Source organism: Sarcophilus harrisii, chromosome 4 (assembly GCF_902635505.1).
Source record: "Sarcophilus harrisii chromosome 4, mSarHar1.11, whole genome shotgun sequence".
Lineage (NCBI taxonomy): Eukaryota > Metazoa > Chordata > Mammalia > Dasyuromorphia > Dasyuridae > Sarcophilus > Sarcophilus harrisii.
Window position 1 is genome coordinate 141,749,598 of NC_045429.1, and position 21,012 is coordinate 141,770,609.

The 21,012-nt window shown below is 34.9% G+C and overlaps 1 protein-coding gene across 1 annotated transcript in view; it reads right to left on the bottom strand.

The window, feature by feature from the left end:
- MTHFD1L (methylenetetrahydrofolate dehydrogenase (NADP+ dependent) 1 like) overlaps window positions 1-21,012 on the bottom strand; it is a 197,632-nt gene that overhangs the window by 33,053 nt on the left and 143,567 nt on the right. Inside the window, exons 25-26 of the mRNA XM_031937629.1 lie at window positions 18,384-18,491; window positions 15,498-15,650 (exon numbers count right to left, since the gene is read on the bottom strand). Coding sequence (XP_031793489.1) covers window positions 15,498-15,650; window positions 18,384-18,491 — 261 coding nt within the window. The remainder of the gene's footprint in view (window positions 1-15,497; window positions 15,651-18,383; window positions 18,492-21,012) is intronic.

The following is a 21,012-nucleotide window of genomic DNA, read 5'->3' on the forward strand; positions in this document are numbered from 1 at the left end:
ACTCCATGAACCAAGAGGGAAGGGAGATAAGCTGCTATCTTGTCTTTTTTTTTTGAGAGTTCTTTTGACAGGCCTGAAAGTATCCAGAGATGACAATTTATCCACCATTTCCAGTTTTTTACAGCACTGGCAAATTGAGGATTAAGCTAGTTAAAACTGGGAAGCTAAAAGAAGATAATTATAGAATAATTTATCCAGGATCTTTCCTTTTTTATCCCAACTTTTACATCTTCTTCTCCATCTGTAAATCTAGCAGGAGATAGAGCCTAGAAAAATCTGTGATGTGGAACATTTGCTTCACCACTTTGTTTTATAGTAAATGATCACATTTAGTATATTTCAGTATATCAAATGTAAATTTTATGAGCGATTAAAAGATACCCTTATGTTCTTAAGCCAACAAAAAAAAACTGTAGAGCTGTAGAAGATAATAAAAAAATTATGCATATTTCAGCTGCTCTCTTTATTTCTAATCTCACCTTGACCCTCTCAAAGATATTTTTTTCTTCATGACTTAAACATTTCCAGAAATTTGGTAGGGATTAGTAAGAGATTCTTAATGCTTTAGATTTTCTTCCTTGGCCAGAGAGTCACTGTGATTCATAAGCAGGTCATGAGATCCCTCAAAAGTCATCTTATCTAAACCCTTTAATTTTAGAGATTAAGAAATTTCACTTTTAGGGCCCCTCTGAAAGTTTAGTGCACAAACAGAAGGTTAACATTCCCTACTATAGGAATATTCCACCCAATATCCTTAATTGCTTCCAGGAAAAAAGTGAGGAGAACAATTTTTAACAAAGAACATAAGAACAATGTCATAAAGGGCACCTGGCCTACAATGTCATAACTAATTTTTGTGATTATGTGGTGGATTAAAAAAAATTACAATGTCATTATAGAATGGTGTTAGCAAGAGCCAAATATGACCGATTTCAAAAAATTTAAAAAACAAAACAAAACTAAGCCTGATATGATAGAATATACTTATAATCCCAGCTACTCAGTAGGCTGAGCCTAGTAGAACTGCAAAAACTGTAGGAGACCTAAGACTTATTGGGTATCTCCATTAAATTTAAAACCTAGCATGATGAACCACAGGGATCAGAGGGATACCAGGCTGCTAAAAGAGTGAACTCGTGATCAATAATGGTAATTGGGCCCACTGCTATATCAAGCTTGGGAAAGATAGAGAAACCTACTCTTATAAAAAAAATAAGTAAAATAGAAAGATAAAAAATGCCCAATTAAGCTATTTTTCAAATGAAAACTGGGAGTGAAGATATTTAAAGGGAGATGAATAGAATAGAATTTTAGAATTCTATTACCATAATATCTGGTGGAATTTTCTCTTTTTTCTCCCATACACCTTTTTTACTTTTCAAGAAAGAATACATTCTATTCTGTCAAACTTGGTCAAAATTAAAATAAATGACCAACAGCTGTCAAAATAAAACTTGGGGAGGGGTTAAATCATTGTTATGGCTATTCTTATAAATTAAAGAACTTTTGGCTCCTCCATATAGTGATTTTTCACTCATGTGAAAATTATATTTAATTGAATTAAGTGTTTTAGAAATGGCACAACAGACACAAAATAAATAATAAAGATCCACATACTCAAAATTCATTACATATTAACATGGGAGAAGAATGCCAATAACAACAGGATCTGGAAGCACTACTGACGTGACCTGTCTCAACCTGGAGAAATGACCCATTATACACAGCCTCTGTTGAGATGTAACATAAATATGAATGTATTCAGTATAAAATAAAAGCTGATTTTTAGCAGAAGGGTCAGAGTGAAGATTTACATATGTTCTCTTATACTTCAGGATACAAAAAAGAACTTTTCATCTATCACATTACTAATGATATTATGGTTTTGCAGCTGGGTCAACAAATTAACTATCTGGCTCTGGTAATAGTGACTTAGAGGATCAGTCTGTTGGTTCCAAAAAAAGGTAAAGAGTAACTGATTGTTACCAAAGGTTAAAAAAAAAAAAAAAAAAGTGAGCATATCTTGATCAAATCCTTTTCTTACAGAATAACAGGTAATAATATTTATAAAGTTTGCAAATCATTTTACAGATGATTTCATTTGAGTTTTACAAAATTATAGGTGAGCTTTTTAAGACCAAAAGCCAAAGTCACACATTACTTCAAAAACTGATAAGACATTTATATTATGTCTTACAGTTTATAGATTGTTAATGTAAATATCTTATGAGGGAGATTTGGCTATTACTTTGCCCATCAAAATAAAACTCTACCTACACTTAGTCACTGATTGCTAAGAGTTGAAAATCAGGGAGTTCACTATGAGAAAGAGAAGCCTAGATGGATAATTGCACATACTGACTGTACAGCTGTGAGTTATTAGATTTTTCTTAGCCTTAATTCCCTTATTTATAAAACAGTATCTACTTCACAAATAAGATGATAAATGTAAAATGCTTGGAAAACCTTAAAACACAATGTTCATTACTTGCCTTTTTTCCTCACAGAATGTTGTTACTCGCAGCTAATTAGATCATTTATCTAGTTTAGTTGTTGCAGTTTAATGATGTAGAAACATGCTTTAATGCAAGTATTTTTTAATATGGAATCTATGAACTTATTTTAAAAATATTTTTATAGCTATTTCTATATGTTGTTTATTTTTGCATTCCTATGTATTTTGTTTATGCATTTACAAACATTATTTTGAAAAGAGATCTACTGGCTTCACTGGACCACCAAAAGAGGCTAGGGCACAAAAAACATTAAGAATCCCTACTTTAAAGTAAGAAAAGAGAAAGTTCAATTAAAAGAACAAAAAAAAAAAAACCCTAAAAATATTTCTCTCCTTTCCATTCTTCTAGCCCTCATATATCACATTTTTTGTCTCTCATGTACAGTCTTGTGAGATTTTTTTTTTTTTTTTGGTATATATGTTTTTTAAATTTGGACTCTACAATTCAACTAAGTGCTTTACTCAAGACTTTCTTCATCCCTTTATCCTACTGTCATCCCAACCTTGCATTATCCCTACCATTCATCTCTTTTCTTCATACTGCTACTAGTATTGGAAGAAGTCCCAGCTCTTGTGACTTGATCCATTAGAATTCTGTTAATAAAGCTGAACTGCCCCTTCACCATAGCAAGGCAATCCTATAAATCTTTCTCAACTGACTATCTACCATACACATATTGGCTGTTCCAAACCTCTTTTTGAAGTCTTTCATGTAATGACACTCCCTTCCCTGCTTTCCTTTGGGGTTGTAGTGAGAATCAAATGAAATAATATCTATAAAAGTACTTAATACAATGTCTGACTCAAAGTAGGTGCTTAATAAAAATGCGTATTTCCTTCTTTTTTCTTTTCCTTTTCTCAGCAGAGAAACTTCATGCTTTATTAATAAAGGAGAGATCATCAGTTTTGAGTTCACTCTTCTCACTTAATTCTACAAGTTAAACCAACTTGACACTCCAATCCATTGTTTTCTTTTGTTCTAGTCTCTCACTAGGGACAGCTAGGTGACACAATGGATGGAGTGCTGTGCCCGGAATCAGAAAAATTCATCTTTCTGAGTTCAAATCTAGTGTCAGGCACTTAGCTATGTGATCCTTAGTTTTCTCAGCAATAAAATGAGAAGGAGATTTTCTTTTCCAAGAAAACCCTAAATGAGATCATGAAGAGTTGGACATAATTGAAATGAATGAACAAAAAGTCTCTGATTAAGAGGTGGCCCTTCCCCTTGATCAAAGTGAATACTTTCATTCCATCCCTTTCTATCTACTACAACAGACTATACCCACAATTGCCCACTTCTGGCCCCAAATTTAATCTTCCCTTCCCTGCTGCTTACAAACATGACTAGGTCACAATTTACCAACAATAACTCTCATTTAAGCCAATCATATCTTTAAGTTCCACTTCTGCTTTGATTGTCTATTCCCCTTCAACTCTCCCACCACCCATGATACCATTCAGAGACTGTCTTGATGACTAGTGATTCATTGTTTAGGATTTCCTTATCACCAAGGAATAAGTCTCAGTACGGTGTTTATTTCCTTTCTGGCATATTGTCTGATCTAATCAGTCTCCAAGTGGGCTGCTGCCACCCACTTTTCATTTCCTCTTCATGTGTTTTCTTCACTAAGCAGAATATAAGCTCCATATGAGTAGGATCTATTTTCATTTTCCAATTTTTGTACACATAATACCTGGCACATAGCAAGCACTGTCTATATATCTGTTTGTGTCTGTCTGTATTTCCATCCATCCATCTATCCGATTATCTCTCTATCTTCTCCCTTTGAAAGCCAAATGCCTAAAAAGGTGACACCATAAGCAAATTAGAAGAGCAAGGAATAGTCTACTTGTCAGAACTATGAGGAAAGGAAGAACTTATGAGCAAGCAAAAGAAATAGAGTATTGCAAAATGTGAAATAGAGTATTGCAAAATGTAAAATAGATAATTTTCATTATATTTAATTGAAAAGCTCTTGTACAAACAAAATCCCAGCAACCAAGATTGCTGGGAAGCAATCTTTATGGCAATTATCTCTGATAAAGGCCTCATTTCTCAAATATATAGAGAACTGAGTCAAATTTATAAGAATAAAAGCCATTCCCTAATTAATAAGTGGTCAAAGGATATGAACAGGCAGTTTTCAAATGAAGAAATCAAAGGCCTATGAAGAATCACTTTTGATTAGAGAAATGCAAATTAAAGGAACTCCAAGGTACCATCTCACACCTATCAGATTGGCTAATATGAGAAAAAAGTTAAATAATAATTGATGGAGAAGATGTGGGAAAAGGAACATTAATGCACCACTGGTATAGTTGTGAACTGATCCAACCATTCTGGAGAGCAGTCTGGAACTATACTCATAGGGAACCAAACTATTCATACCCTTTGATCCAAAAATACCACTACTAAATCTACATCCCCAAAAGATCATAAAAAAGAAAAAGTACCGACATGTGCAAAAATATTCATAGCATTTCTTTTCTAATTGCTGTCTAGCGGAGGGAGAAGGTGGGGAGCGAAGGAGAAAAATTTGGAACACAAGATTTTTCAAGGGTGGATGTTGAAAACTACCTTTGCATGTATTTTGAAAAATAAAAAGCTATTAATATTTAAAAAAAAAATTAAAATGAGGGGCAGCTAGGTGGCGAAGTGGATAGAGCACCAGCCCTGAAATCAGGATGACCTGAGTTCAAATCTGGCCTCAGACACCTAACACTTCCTAACTGTGTGATCCTGGGCAATTGCCTCAGCAAAATAAATAAATAAATAAAGAATGCTAAAAATTTGACATGTAATTGGAGAAAAAAATTCTATTAAAAACTCCCAAAGCCAAATGCCTAGAAAAAGTCAATTACCATCCTCACTGCCTCCATTTCCCCTCCTTTCAATTTATTTGGAATATGATTTCTGGCTCCAGAATACAAAATTCAAAAAAATGCTTTCCAAAGTCACCAGTGCTTTCTTACCAACCATATCTGATACAATTCTGTCTCAGCCTTACTCTTTCTTGACTTCTTTGCAGCATCTGACACTATAACCTGGACACTCTTCTCTGGGGTTTTGGTAACACTGCTTTTTCTAGGTTTTCTTCTCACTTTCTGGTTACTCCTTAATTTCTTTTGCAACCTCATCATCAAACAAAACTCTCTAAGTGGTACAACCCAAACCTTGGTTTTCTTCATTGTTATATCCCAGCTTCCATAGGCAGAATGATCATCTGTACAGAAAAACAGCATAGAACTATTGTATTCTGGTGTCTAAGGGTAGATTCAATCCCATACCCCTCTATATTTTGGCTTTCCCCTAGCAATTTCCCAAGTACGCTTTTAACACACAGCCTGCAGAAATAGTCTCTATGCCAATTTCTGTAGAAACTGGAAATCAAAACAAACAAACAAACAAAAAAAAAACTAATCATAATTCTTTCAAGAATTTAAGGGTTTGGTGAATGCCTCCCAATTGATTGATTAGCACAATGTGCAATATTCTTGGATAATATTTCTAGGTACATTAATATTGTGCTTTAATTTAACAAGGAGATCTGGCTGGAATCAATGAAATAAAGCCACACATTAAAAGAGTTATTGGTTTTAAAATGATAACCAGAAAATAGATGCCATTTCCTAGAGAATGTTTTATAACCTACATCCAACAGGCAAAAAGTTTTTGTAAATGTTTAACCATGTTATTCACTCTGGGGAACAGATGGAAAAATAAATGAATAATTGTAGATATGCTTCAGGCATTAAGATTAGGGCCAAAGCTACATTAACTTAGAAAAATTTGCTAACATATTTTCTTTATTAATCTGTCTTCTTCTTTTCTCCATCTATGACTGAAGCTCTGTCTGCAAGGGTGGTCCAGCTATTTAATCTCCAAAAACTGCTATTTTTTTGTGCAAATTATATTTCCCTGCCATAAATTCCTTAGAATGTTCCAATTATATGCTTCTAATTAAAGTTAGAGATGTTATATGAGAATAAATCTAAGGAAGAGACATATTGATAGAAATTTAATGAGCAACAATTTTAAAGGTGCCTTGTACTGGGTTTTAAATTTTGGAAGATTTGACTTTCTAAAGAGTTTTGACCCTCATTCATTTTACCTTATTGACCTTACCTTTAAAGAAACCAAACATGAAGAAGAAGAGGAGCTGGGAGAGACAAGAAACAGGTTATGACAACAGAAGAGCAATCCTTAGTGAAGGAAATAAGAAAGGATTAGAAGAAGAATTCATAGGGCGAGACCATAAAGAGTTAAACAACTCTCTCTCTGTAGTTGGAAGTCCTGAAACTGAGGGACAAAAAATGGGTGAGACAGGACAAATTAGCACGAATAGGTAAAAACAACTGTCCATTCCACAAGTAGAACATACCACTGATCTGTTGGCAGTTTTAATCAATGTAATATTGATATTTAGCATTATATATATATCTATATATAAAACATACCTTGAGGCAACTTATAAATGTGAGTTATTATTGCTATTATTATAATTGTTATCCTGCATCCTGTACAGATGCCCCACTGTGGTATGTAGGTGGCCTTGAAGTGTTGAAAGCTATGTTTGAGAAGTAACATGGTATACACTAATAGGATGTTGGACTTAGGAGTACCTAAGGTGTACCTGAGTACCTACCTCAGAGGGTTCCAGTGAGACTCGAATAAGACATCATAGTTAAGGAGCATTGTAAACCTTAAAGGGCTTCAATTATCATTATGTAAATAGTGTACACTATCATTATGTAAACAGAGCACAAATGCTGGCAGGTTCTACTAAGTAGGAAAAGTTTCAATAACTGGTCTGGCCACCAAGTGTAAGTCTGTCGCCCAAGAACTAGTACCATTTCTGGCACACAGTAGGTATTTAATAAATGATTATTGATTGGCTAGTGTATCCAGATTGAAGAGGCTTAGCTCTGGAAGAGTAGCTACCAGTTGGCAAAACATATGCAAGGATAATCTTTCAACACTGACCCTTGAAAAATCTTGTGTTCCCATTCTCTCCCCCTTTACCCTACATCTCCTCCCCTAGATAGCAAGTAGTCCAATATATGTTAAACATATGTTAAATCCAATATAGGCATACATATTTATACAATTATATTGTTACCCAAGAAAAATGAAATAAAAAGTAATAAAAATAAGAAAGAAAATAAAATTCAAGCAAACCACAATACCAACAAAAGAGTGAAAATGTTATCCACCCTCAGTTCCTACAGTCCTCTCTCTGAGTATAGATGGCTCTCTCTACCACAAATCTACTGGAACTGGCCTGAATCATGATGAGTAGTTTTAATCAGTGATATTAAAATGCAGTTGAAGTGTAAAAGCTATACTGAAAGGAATACACATGGAGAAACTACTGATCTTTCAACATATCAAATAAGCATATTTATATTTTTATTAATAAAGGAACCTTGTGTCAAACTTAAGGTCTAGCCCAACAATAAAAATTCATCAACTTTATTTTTTCCCCCAAGAAACAACAAGGAAATTTGAGAGACAAAAGTGACTTGTTCAGGGTCACACAGCTAGTACGTGAGTTAAGTGTCTGAAGCTGCTCAGGTCCTATTGACTCTAGGGCTGGTACACTATCCACCGTGCTCTCTAACTGCCCCAACTGAAATCCAAAGAACCCAAAGAACCTACTAAAGACAGGCAAAAAATATTACCTGAGCCATTAATTTCCTCTTATGAATTACGTAGGCATATATGCCTATACATGTGTGTATTTGTATGTAAATGGAAACAGACATGGATTGTAACTGATAAAGGGAACTCTAGTTGAGTAAACTTGTACTAATGCAGATTAACAATTGCTCAGCAACACCAAAGCCTTAAAAGAGTTGCCTGGGGCTCAGAAGTTATGTGATTAAATCATGGCCAGCAAGTATGAGAATCAGGATTTAATCTCCCAGTTCTTCCTGACTAAGGGCAGTTCTCCATCTTCTGCATTGTACTTTTCACTACCGTGTGTATTTTTTGGAAATATATTCATGAGAACCATCTTCCTTCTCCAAAAGACACAGTTAAAGGTCAATATTCTGAAGAGATGACACTTATAGGTGTATGAAAATTTCCTGTCTGTTCTAGGGACATGTGCAGTCAACTTTCAAATAAGATTTCTAAATTAACACCTCAATTTGGTCATCATGGGAGAAGATCTGGATGACAAGAGCACATGAAAGGAATTAGGCAACTAAATTCCAGGAAGGTGCTAAAAGGAATGAGAATAAGATAGAAGGACTGGCCTATATCAAGCCAGAGAAAGAGCTGGTTATGTGGGAACAGGAAGCATACCTCTGAGGTGGAAGAGCAACAAGAAGCTGCATGATATGTGCAAAAGGATGAAAGGAAGAGGAAACCTGGCAGTAGCTCTCTGAGGACAAAGGGGTGAGAAACAAAATGACACCAGACAAGGAGGTCCTCCTCACAGATTATAGGTCAAGTCTAGTCTGTTTCCTGACCCAGTGCAGAATTAGTGATTCCAATTCCATTTCCAATTGGCCAGCTTTCAATTAAGGTACATCCGAGACCCAGTGTATTGTAGGAAGAAAAAGGAATGGGAAAAGTGCAGGGACCTTTTGTATTTTATCAATAGGCTGAAGATTTGACCCATAAATATGGTATGGGGGATTCCAGGAAAACAGTGACTTTCCTTGGGTCATAATGATTTCTGCAGAACCCTTAAAACACATTCTAAGGTAAAAGTGGTTGTGGATGTTCTTTTTGACTTGTGATGGGTGCTAACATGTTAATAAGGATGGTGTTAACATCTCATTTATAGTGTGGTTTGGGGTGTGAATGTTAAAATTCCTCACTGATCTAACTGGGCATATAAATCACTTAACAGGATGGGGTGGAAATGGTTTGGACTTAAATTCACATGGTTTGGATTAATGCACCTTAGTGAAGGCCCATAACAACTTCGCAGCTCTGAATCCCTAAGTAAGGGTGGCGGCTTAGACAAAAAAACATCACCACTCAGTTTGGAAATAGCATCTCTGGCCTGAACCTAATTCAACAGGAAACTAAACATTCAGCACATACTTTTACAGAAGAGGGAGGAGAACTGAAAACAAAATGAGCTGAACTGAAACGTGAGAAAGTACAACATAGCAATTACTTTCCTGGGTGGGTCAGCATCTCTCTTTTTACATCCCCCCAATCCAATAACTCTCCACCCAAGCATTAGCCGAGAATGACCTCATTGATTTCCTAAACACACTTCAACAGCCTTCCTGCTCTCCCAGAGTCAAGCCAGCAATGATGTCAACAGTGCACCTGTGTGAGTGATGTGGCCCAGGGTCAGGGTTATGTGGCTCAGAAGATAAAAGCCTCCCTCTGTCAGTGTTAATTAAATGAAGCTTTTGTTTTACTGCTCATCTTTTCAGTTTAATTTTCCTGGAAAGACGTCTTTATTTCAAAGGGATCAGTCAAGTACAACAAGGTTACTATCATATCTACAAACAGATTTTCCACAGATCCCCTTCAAATACTTCACCATTCAGATTTCAGGGGAGACTGTAATGGATTGTTGAAGAGAAGGCAGTTATATGGCATTGTATCCTGGAAAGGATTATGGAAGATAACTAGCAATCTGCTGACTACTCAGTCTTGTTAGTGTAAAGGGATTATCCCTAAAAGTTCTGAAAGTCAGAGGTTATTTAGCTTGGCTCCATACTCTTTGATTCCTATTCCTTTGGATGAAGGAAAAAACAAATTATTTATACTTTAAAGCCCTAATATTTCCTTGAACATTACTGATAATTAATGAGTGTTGAATACTATCATTCCTTTTCTTCCTCTTTTACATAAGTAAAGTACAAATGAACTAATTCTAAATAAAAAAACCTTAAAGTCATATCAAAACATGATAAATTCTAATGATTTAGAATTGAATTAAGACTTTGAGGTCATCAGATATATAAAAACTGACACAAAAGAGAGATACTAAAACACACATTCTTCTCCCTCCTTCTCCACACCCCAATGATACTAGTTTTGGGTGGCATAGGTAATATGGAATAGTTATAAATGTAGCAATTTAATACTTTTTTGAGTACTATACATACTGCGTTTTTAAAGTATTTGAAAAAAACATAGTAATTTGTAGAATGATGGGACTAGAAGAAATCTTCATGGTCATTTATTCATTTCTACCACAACGGTGACTGTCTGCTTCTCAAAAATGTTTAAAAATACATATTGAATGATAATTCTATGGGCATTAGTCAGGCATATGACTTCAGCATCAATGAATGGATGATCTGGACATTTATATAAGTTTTATTAAAGTCAAAAAAGTAAATGAATGGATGATATTTACTGGAAGCAAATGAAAAATGACTTTTGGGGAAGAATACTTAGCTAATTAGTTTGAGGCAGAGAAAGACTAGCTATGAATTATTAGCATAAAAAAAGAGACTTATAAGTCGTAACTGTGTGTAAGCTGAATGCCAATCAACTATGAGGAACTGCTCTAATGCTCTATAATTTGTTTTTTTTTTAAATTTAATTTTTAATTATTTTTAACACACATTGCCTTATGAATCATGGTGGGAGGGAAAAATCTGAGGAAAAGGGAAAAACTATGGGAGAGATAAAAAACAGAAAAAAGAAATGAACATAGCATATGTTGATTTACATCCAGTTTCATTAGTTCTTTTTGTGGATGCAGATGGCATCAGTTCATGTATATCTTTTCAGGCCTAAATCAGCTTGTTCATTTTTTGTAATAGAATACTAATATTCTATTACCTTCAAATACCACAATTTGTTTAGCCACTCCCCAACTGATGGACATCTACTCATTTTGCAATGCTTTGCTACCACAAAAAGATGCTCTATAATTTGTTACACAGATGTGAGAACCACCACATTCATTACTACTTTAGGTCTTTATCAATAACAGTGAAGGGATTTGGACTCTACCAATTAAGAAAAGAGTTCAACAAAGATACAACTTAAATGATGAAGTGATCAGAAAGGAGATTGAGGGAAAGATTGGTTATAGAACATGGAGGAGAAAGGGTTAACTTTCTCTTTTTTCTCCCTGTAACATCCAAAAGTACTCACTGGACTTCCAATTTACACATAAAGACTCTCTACCCAAAAGAAAGCAAAACTATATGAATGACACATTGCTGAGATGATATATAAGATTTTTCATTTTTTTTTTTTTTTTTTTGGTTTTTACTGTTGTTAGCCCCAAGAACAGAGAGGCTAATAGGAGTCAGGGGCAATCATGAGGATGATATGATGGAGAATGACAGAGAAAGGAAGAAAGGCTCAGTAATTACTTTGTGAATACTTTTATTTATTTGAGAACTTCCTTGTAATGATATAGATATTGGTCTCAACCCACTTTAAGGACACAAGAAGAGATGGGCTTGTGTGTGAGGAGGAAAAAAAAAACTACAGAAAAGCAGAATGTTCCCTTTTTCCTTGCCATTTAGTGTTTTTAGTGTACAGTATGTGTATAAGCACTCAAAAACTTGATATCATGACTTGCATTCTTCCATGAAGCAGTGCACTCATTTTCTTGACCTTACTAAAGAACAACAGCATTGTTTGAAAAGATTGCTGGATCTGGAATCCAATGACCTGGGTTCAGATGCCAGATCTATCACTAAATGACTTTGTTTTTTTTCCTGAGTGTCAGTTTCCTCATCAATGAAATGAGTGGGTTGAAACAGATGACCTTTAAGAGTTCTTCCAGCTCAACACTAAGTTCTTTCCTTCCATCCTCTTGAGCATCACTTCTATTTTCCTGTCTGTATTCACCTTCATGCCAAGAAACAGCAATTACAATCACTGTCATAGCTGTTCACATGAAATCAAAAAACAATCAGTGTTCTTCCCGTATTAGGAAATTCTAAGGAGAAGTGAAGAAATTCACTTGTGCACACTCACTGTTTCCTGTTCTGAGTCCTTAGAAAGTATTCCTCTCTAAGGGCACAATGTCCCAGTGACACAGCTTCCTCCACTCCAAAAACTCTTTTTCGTCAGGAACTACTTCCTTCCTTTCCCTCACATAACATTGTCTCAGAGGAATTCTACAACAATAAACCCCAAACTCATCACCATTCCCCAAATGTGTTTCTACAGGAGGAAGTCAGCCTGTGTTCTGGGAAGAGGAGATAACTGACAGAACTCTCTCTTCCGGAAATTCAGTGAGTCTCCCAGTCCCTATTCTTGGGCCATTCCACACATTCATACTGTAGCTAGTCATAACTCACAGTGATGTCAGAAGCAGCTTGGCTATTGTTCAAAAAGCAAGATGTAGCTAGAGATCAAACGCTAACCTTAGAAGCTTCTAATTTCTCCAGATCTGTTTTGGTTTTCTCATAGAGGGCAAAAAGGCCAGATCATATATTTATTCTATGTCTTTTGTATTTTAAAAATAAAGGAAGAAAATTGGCACATTCAGCAAATAACTGCTGTAGGATTCATATGTTTTCCATTCACTAAAACTTTCCTACTACTGTTAAACTCACTTCTGGCTGCTTATATCTAGAGTGAAAATTTGTTGACAGAAGGGACTGTGTTTTGTACAACTTAGTATCCTCTTCATATCAAGTACCTATGTAATCCCAAACATAGGACCACTCCCATAGGCTAGTCCCTAGACCACTATGGAAGTTCTCCTTTGCCCTTCCTTCTAAACCCATACAGATATGCCTGAAAGGTTCTGCAAGGCACCATCACATGTTGGCCTGATCATCCTGGAACAGTATGCATTGCTTTGGAATATACCCAGCCTTCCTTCTAATATACCTCATACTCTCCCATCTTAGGCCCTTTCAGCTTTTGCTCAGCCTGTGCTTCTTCCATAGCTGAGATAGTAAATCAATTAGGGCTTGCACGAGAAGATATTAATAATTTAATGTGTCACTACTGCCATGAAATACAGGTGCATTAACTGAAGAGACTTCTAGAGAGAATGTTTAACACAAAGAAGTATGGTAACCCAGAAAGACATATTAATGGTAAGTACTCCTTTTTTCACCCTTCAGATGAAATAGGTAGCCTCTCATTTCATACATGCATATAGGACTGACTTTTCACATACCACTAAGTTAGGTCTCCTACTTGATACCTTTGTTGACTTGAGTAAGTGCTTTTACTTTATAAGGCCTTAGTTACATCATCTATAAAATGAAAGGACTGGAGTAGATATCTTCCAAGGTTCCTTCTAGCAACAAATTTATGATTCTATAATTTAATGAGAATGTTGTTAGCCTTTCACTTTCATTTTCCCTGAATATTTAATTTTCTTCAAAATATTCTTCAAAATAGCTATAAAACATTCCTTAACTTTTCTTCTTCATGCCTGGATTTTTTCATTATTTCTAACTACTTAAATATGAAGAATGAAAATGAAACAATATTATCCCCATTTTATAGGCCAACTAGGTGGTACAGAGGAAGGAACCCTGGACATGGAATCAGATACTCACCTTCATGAGTTCAAATCTAGCCTCAGACATGTTCTAACTGTATGACTCTGGGCAAGTCACTTAACAAGTCTCAGTTTCCTCATCTGTAAAATGAGCTGGACAAGAAAATGGCCAACCTCTCCTGTATTTTTGGCAAGAAACCCCAAAAGGGATCACTGAGACCTCATTTAGTCAGACAAGACTGAAAAATGACTGAACAACATTTTACCACTGAAGAAATGAATTTAAGCTCCCATAAAGCAGAACTATATATTAGCTCTGTTTAGAGTATTGCATATTATATCTATATTCATATATTAGCTCTATTTCTTGCTACCTGTGAGACCTTGGACAAGTAACTTCATCTCGCTAGTGGTCTTGCTAGGCCACTTTGCTCATTTACAAATGGAAGAGATTGAACCAAATGTCTCTTTCTTTCTCTTCCTAATCATAGCTGGTGATTCTCTGTATTTAACCCAAACATTCACTATAGGACTCTTGCTCATCCCTATATCTCAGATTAATTTATAATATGGGACCATTTCTATGATTTGTTTGATTTTTTTTCCTCATAGAGTTGAGCTTTAAATGTTTTTATCAGTCAAATGATAAATAACAAAATTATTTAAGTTTAAGATAAAAAAGAACGTTTAGATATTCATCAATTTCCTTTGAATTTAATTCAATTTTCTAATTAATTTCATCACTTTAAGTATGAAAATACTTTCAACATGAATAATGCCTCACACTTTTTTTTTTTTTTTTTTTTTTTTTTTTTTAGTAAAACCCATATGGATCAGCATTCAGTAGCTATTTTAAGTAGATACTGAATTGACTAAATTTGGCTGTGAAAGACTTGGTCTATTTAAGGAAATCAGATCTATTATAACACAAAGATTTGCTACCATTAGAATTAAATAATGTGCCACAGGTTTTGATAAAGTGTTTTGAGCAACAGTGGCATGGTTGGCAAAGTATGCCTACTTTTTTAGGGGACTGTTTATAAGAACAATAGCTCTTTGCATATCTACGTGGTATGTTTATTATGAAATCAGGTTTATTACTTTATTCAATTCAAAAGATACTTATTAACCATCTATCATTTGCATATCACCTCATCAGATGCTAGAACTACAAAGATGAAAAATTATTTAGTCTCTCTCCTCAAAGATCTTAATGCTCTTAGTCATAAAGTTCACTAACAACATATGAAAAGAAACCTGCTCTGGATAATTTGTGTATTATTCTTAAATGGTAAACTTAGTTTTCTCAAGCTATTTTTATCTTCTGTAAATAATTAAATATTCAGTATAAGTTACATTTCAGGTTTTAAATATCAGATGTAAGCAATTAAAAAAAAAACTCGGTAAGTTGAAATTATTTTTGATATAGAAAGTGACAAAAATCTTCAAGGTAACATAACCCTCAGTTCCCCCTGACCTGTATGATTTCCAAAGAAGATAGAAGAATCAGAGAAATTGTTTTTAATAAAAACAAGGGGTGTCAAAGATTTATGAGGCATATCACTCACCGTTCCAACCAATGGGTAGATGAATCCAGCACCAATGCTGGCCCGGACATCATTAATCGGTAAAATGAAACCAGTTGGGACCCCTTTCTTCTCAGATTCATGAGAAAGAGATAAGTGAGTTTTTGCCATGCAAATGGGCAAATTTCCAAAACCCTGAAAGAAAAAAAAGAAAATATGTTGAGTGTGTATATTTCTTAAAGAACCAAAATGCTTCTATACATGTCTTCAATCTTAACTTATATTTTAGGAAAAGGACAATGCTGAATGTCAAACCTATGCTAAACAAACAGTAGGTATTCAATAAATGCTCATGGACTGTTACTAGGCTACATATTTTAATTTCTGCCTACATGAAGTTGACAGCCCCTTAATATCTCTTTTTTTTTTTTGAGAGCTAAATATTCTTCATACATAGATTTGTGATAAAGTGTGTTTGATTTTTAGAAAGGCTACCCATTCTTTAAGGCAGTCAATTCTCTATAGAAAAGTGATCTGGATAAAGTATCCTCCAACAAGAAACTGTTAGTCATGTGCTTATTAATTCAGAGTGTATCAGAATGCAAAGGGTCCCCCCACTGTGTTCACTTATGACTCACAGCTTTTTGATCTGCAGTCATCCTCTAAGAACTAGAATGAGGTCATTCATTAAAACTTCTTATTTTCAAGGACCAAAAGCTAAACTTGAACCAGAGTCCCAAAGGTGAAAGGGCAGGAAGTTACATGTGAAGTCTGACAAAAGTACAATGTACTCAAGTATGATTTTGATTAAATAGCCTATAGTGCCCCCTTTTAAAAATGTTTTACTAATTAATTATAACTCCAAAGTTGACACATAATTTTTAAAGTTCATTTCCTCAACTGGCCCAGAGAAAGGGGGAAAAAAACCCACACACATACAATGGTAAAGAAATTAAAGTTTCTTTCAATCAAGCTGAGATTTACTTTTTGAAAAATTTACTGATAATTATAAATAGAAATGTCTGCTTTTTTTGTTTGTTTTTTGTTTTTAAAGAGGGCCCGCTCCACTTTTACAGACTGAGAAGACTCTTGCCAAGAAGTAGATGAACTAGATGTGATGCATTCCACATCCTAGAAGATCAATGCAATCACTCCATCACAGTCACTCAACAGGACAACATGAAAGCAGAATCTCAAGTGGACTAGTGAAGCACACAGAACATCCTAAGAATGTTTGATTTGCTGTCAGCTTTATGAAATATGGAAAGTCTTGGGCAGGAACTCTGGCTAAATCCAAGACCTCTGTAGTAACCATTTACTTTGATGGTGTTAAGAAAAAAATCCCCATGACAAATAATGAGTTAAAAAGTGGGGGAGGCGAAGGAGATAAGAAATTCAAGTCTGAGGGCCATGAAATGCAGAACAAATTGTCTAATCTGTCTTTTTTTGTATGAGAATATTACATTCTACCAGCCTTTATAGGGAAAAGAAAGGACACTTGGCTCGATTTGACCTTTTTGAGTAATGACAATTGCAAATGTATCTCTAGGATCACAGATCCTTAATTATTAGTTCTAATAATTCCAATTAGGATTAATAATCATATTAATTAATAACAAATTATCCTAAGAATAGTCCTATCCGACCTGAAAAAAGGATCAATAAGGGCCTATTAATATGATGGCACAGTGAATTCCCATGTCACCTGATAGGAGTAGATGATGCAGGAGCTTTAATAAATAAACCAATAAAATATGTTTTCAACCTCCTAGATTCCTATTTATTCATCTTTATGTAATACTAAGATTTCAGTGTCATAGGCTAGACTCAGCAGAAAAAAAGTCAGTCTGCCGAGTGAGAAAGACTTAATCAGTCATTTTAATTCAGTTTAACAAACATTTACTAAAGACCTACTACTTTTAGTAAAGGCACTGTTCTAAGCATCTCAATAGAAGGATGCAATCTTTGTTTTCATTTGGCAGAAGGGTGAGACAGATACAAAAAATGGTTTCGTGCCTATAAGAAGCCAAATGAATGACTGAAGATATCAAGAGGGGAGCAATGACTGATAGCTAGACTTTATGGAGAAGCTAACACCTTGGTGGACTTTTAAGAGCTGATCTTGTCAATAGCTAGGAAAGGATGGGATTGGGAAATGTTCATTTCAGGCATGGGAGACAGCATATGAAGAAGCATCAAGTCAGAACCTTAGAAGAGAAGAAACGGCAAGCAGGGTTACTTGCAAGAAAATACCCAAAGTGTGGGACTTGGGATGAAATGCTTGATGGGTAGGTGGAAAAGTCCTTGAGGAAGGATAGTTATACAATAAACAGTGGATGCTAAAGATAGCAGGTGGCATTTATATACTGTTTTTTGTATAGTAATTTGTGGAATACTATCTAATTTGATCCTCACAACCACCCTGAAAAATAGGTACCATTACTGTCCCTAATTTACATATGAGGAAACTGAGGCTGTCAGAAGTTACTTCTCCAGAATCAGGAAGCTAGTGTCTGAGGTCTGCTTTGAATTCATGTTTTTCTGATTTCAGACAAGTGCTTTTCATTTACCTACTTAACGGAGGGCACCAATGAGATGAGACTGCATAAATCTGTAGCAGACTGAGTTAAAGACAATTTTATAACTTCCTAGCTTTGTCCAAATAGGGACAGAAAGCTAACAGTTACTTAAGCTGATAATCACCAGAGCAGAAAGAGCAGAAATTTAGGGATTCAGTTGCAAATTATTTAAACTTAAAAACATAGATAATATCTTTACCAATAATTCTATGAAGATTGGTTCCTCTCACTTTGAACTTACACAATATTTTAAAGACTTTAAAGTAGATTGTTGAAAATAAAAGTAGATTTTAAAAAGTTCAGTTATCAGACAATTTTTTATGACCCTCTTTACCTATATTACTTTTACCTGTTGTGTGTAAAGCTGTATTTTAGATTGTGCCTCAGGAGAAAGTTCGATATCTTGGGCTCCATAGACTTTTTGAGCAATAGTTCTTATTTTTTCAATAATGGGAAGCTGTGAAAACATAGATAAAAATAAAAATATTAATTGCAGCCAGCTGAAAGAATATGTTTTTAAATTTTTTATTTTGTTTGGCATTTAATTAAAATGCATTTCTAATATTCCTCTACCATTTTAACACGATAAAAGAAAAACAAAACCCTTGTACCAAATATATAGTCAAACAAGACAAATCCCAACATTGTCCATCACTTCCCTCAGGAAGTAGGTATAGATCAAAGTTCGTAAATCTTTAAAGTTGTTTGACAATATTGGTTCCCCCCCAAATATTGTTCTCCTGGTTCTACTGACTTCATTCTGTATCAGTTCATCTAAGTCTCCCCAAGATTATCTAAACTCATCATCCACACATCACAATCTGTTCAGTCATTGATCTCCAAACATAACTGTTGCTTTTCAAAATTTTTATTGGGCACATTTACACCCCAGAAATCGGCAAATGCTATAATTCAAGGTTTGATTTGCTGTTTTGCTAAGAAAAATGACAGAAAAAAATGTTATTAATGCAGAATAAATTTAAAGATCCCTCTCAAAGAGTTGACTGTTAAATATTTACCAGGATACTCACCTGTACCTCACATCCTTCCTAGGCTATCCCTCAACTAATGTGAACTCCCTCAATTTTCAGTTGTTTGCCACATTGAAAAGAGTTGCTGTAAATATTTTTGTACATATGGGTTCTTTTCCTTTTATCTCTTAGTAAAGATATATGGGTCAAAGGATATTCACTGTTTAAAACTTATTGGGGTGAAAGAATAAATTATAGAGGCTCCATTCAATTTTAACTTTTTTCATCAAGCTTCTCAACAAGATCCTGAACAACAGTAATGGCAATATCATTAAATTATCTCAGGCTACAGTCTTCACTTTTTTCATAAACTGTTAATTATGTCCTCTTTTAAGGTCATATGTCAACCAAGAAATAAGAAGCCTTAAAAGCTTAGTCTCTTTGAAGACTGGCTGAATAGTTTCTAGTACCAGCAAGTTGTAACCGAGTTATACAGGAAAAGACAGCATTTCTTTTATGTGCTTTCATAACAGATTATATACAAGAGTCCTCCTTAAGGAAAATAGCTCTCCCTTTTATAATAAATAAAACTTTACTATGAAGAAAGTACATTGGTTTTGTCTCTGAAGTAAATTTATAATTAAATGGAAGAAAAGGAATATAGGACTGAAGGATTAGCCAATCTTGAGAGTCAGGCAGGCAGGATTCTTGAAAAGCCCAAGTGGATACTGGACAGTTGGTGTCACAGTAGATAGACTCCTAGCCTTGAAATCATTCAAATCCTGCCTACTTACTAGCTGTGTGACTTATGGTAAGGTGCTTAACCTTTCTCAGACTCAATTTCCTCATCTGTAAAACAGGAATAATAATTATATCTATCTCTCAAGGCTACTGTGAGGATCAAATGAGATAATACATGTAAAGTGTTTTGCAAATCTCAATGGGCTATTTTAATTGCTTCTTATCAGTCTTGTCTGACTTGGTAGAGATAGTGGAAGGGTTTGACATTTCCTTTTCCAATTCATTTTACAAATGAGGAAACTGAGGCAGACAGGGTTCCACATACTAACTCAGGTCTTCTTCACCCCAAGGTTGGTTCTGTATCCATTTTGCCACCTAGCTGCTCAGGTATAACGAGAAGCTAACTTAAACGTACCGCATATGAATGCATGATCTCAGAGCCACAATGTATAAAAAAAACCTAAAATTAGGACAGCAGTGATAAAATCTACACTGTCTCAATTATTCTTTAAGTAATCACACAGAGAACAGGATAGGCAGAAAACACAAGAGATAGGTACACACTCACAGCTAGCAAATGGTAGATTATTCTGGCTACATCCAGTTAGGTTTCCAGTTCAATGCTCCTCCCGCCACACAGTGTTATGTTACCCCTCAGTGTCAAGTGGGTCAGGAGTCAGCAAAAGAGACAAAGAAAAGTAAAAAAGGTAGGAAGAAGAGAACAGTATTGATGAAATTGAGTATTTAATTGATGAATATTTAGTAACATTTAACAGGATGTAATGATAGACTAGAAATAATACCAAATGGTAATATTAAAAGCTGCAGAAAAAATATGGATGAGGGTTGAATAAAGACATAGGATTGCACAATCACAAACTTAGAAGCCAGTTGAAAGAGGCTCAAAAGACATACCAACTCCCCTTTCTACGTTTTTGCATCTATCAATCCTGGAATGCACTTCCTTTTCATTTCTGCTTCATAAAATCACTCTCTCTCTACTTAAGCACTACTTAAAAAAACAACAAAAAAAAAACTTTTATTGATGTCTTATTTTTGCATTACATATATTTATAGATTACTCCCACTTCCTGAGAGGTCTTTGTTACAGCAGTTAAGAAAGATTAATACAGTGACCTTGTCTCAAAGTTCATGCAAAGTTTTGCATCTGTATTACCCCACCCACCCATCTAAAAAAAAAAAAATGAACACAAATCTATTTTCTCTCCTTTCCACAATTCCCTTCCTGCATGGCGGAGAAGAAGG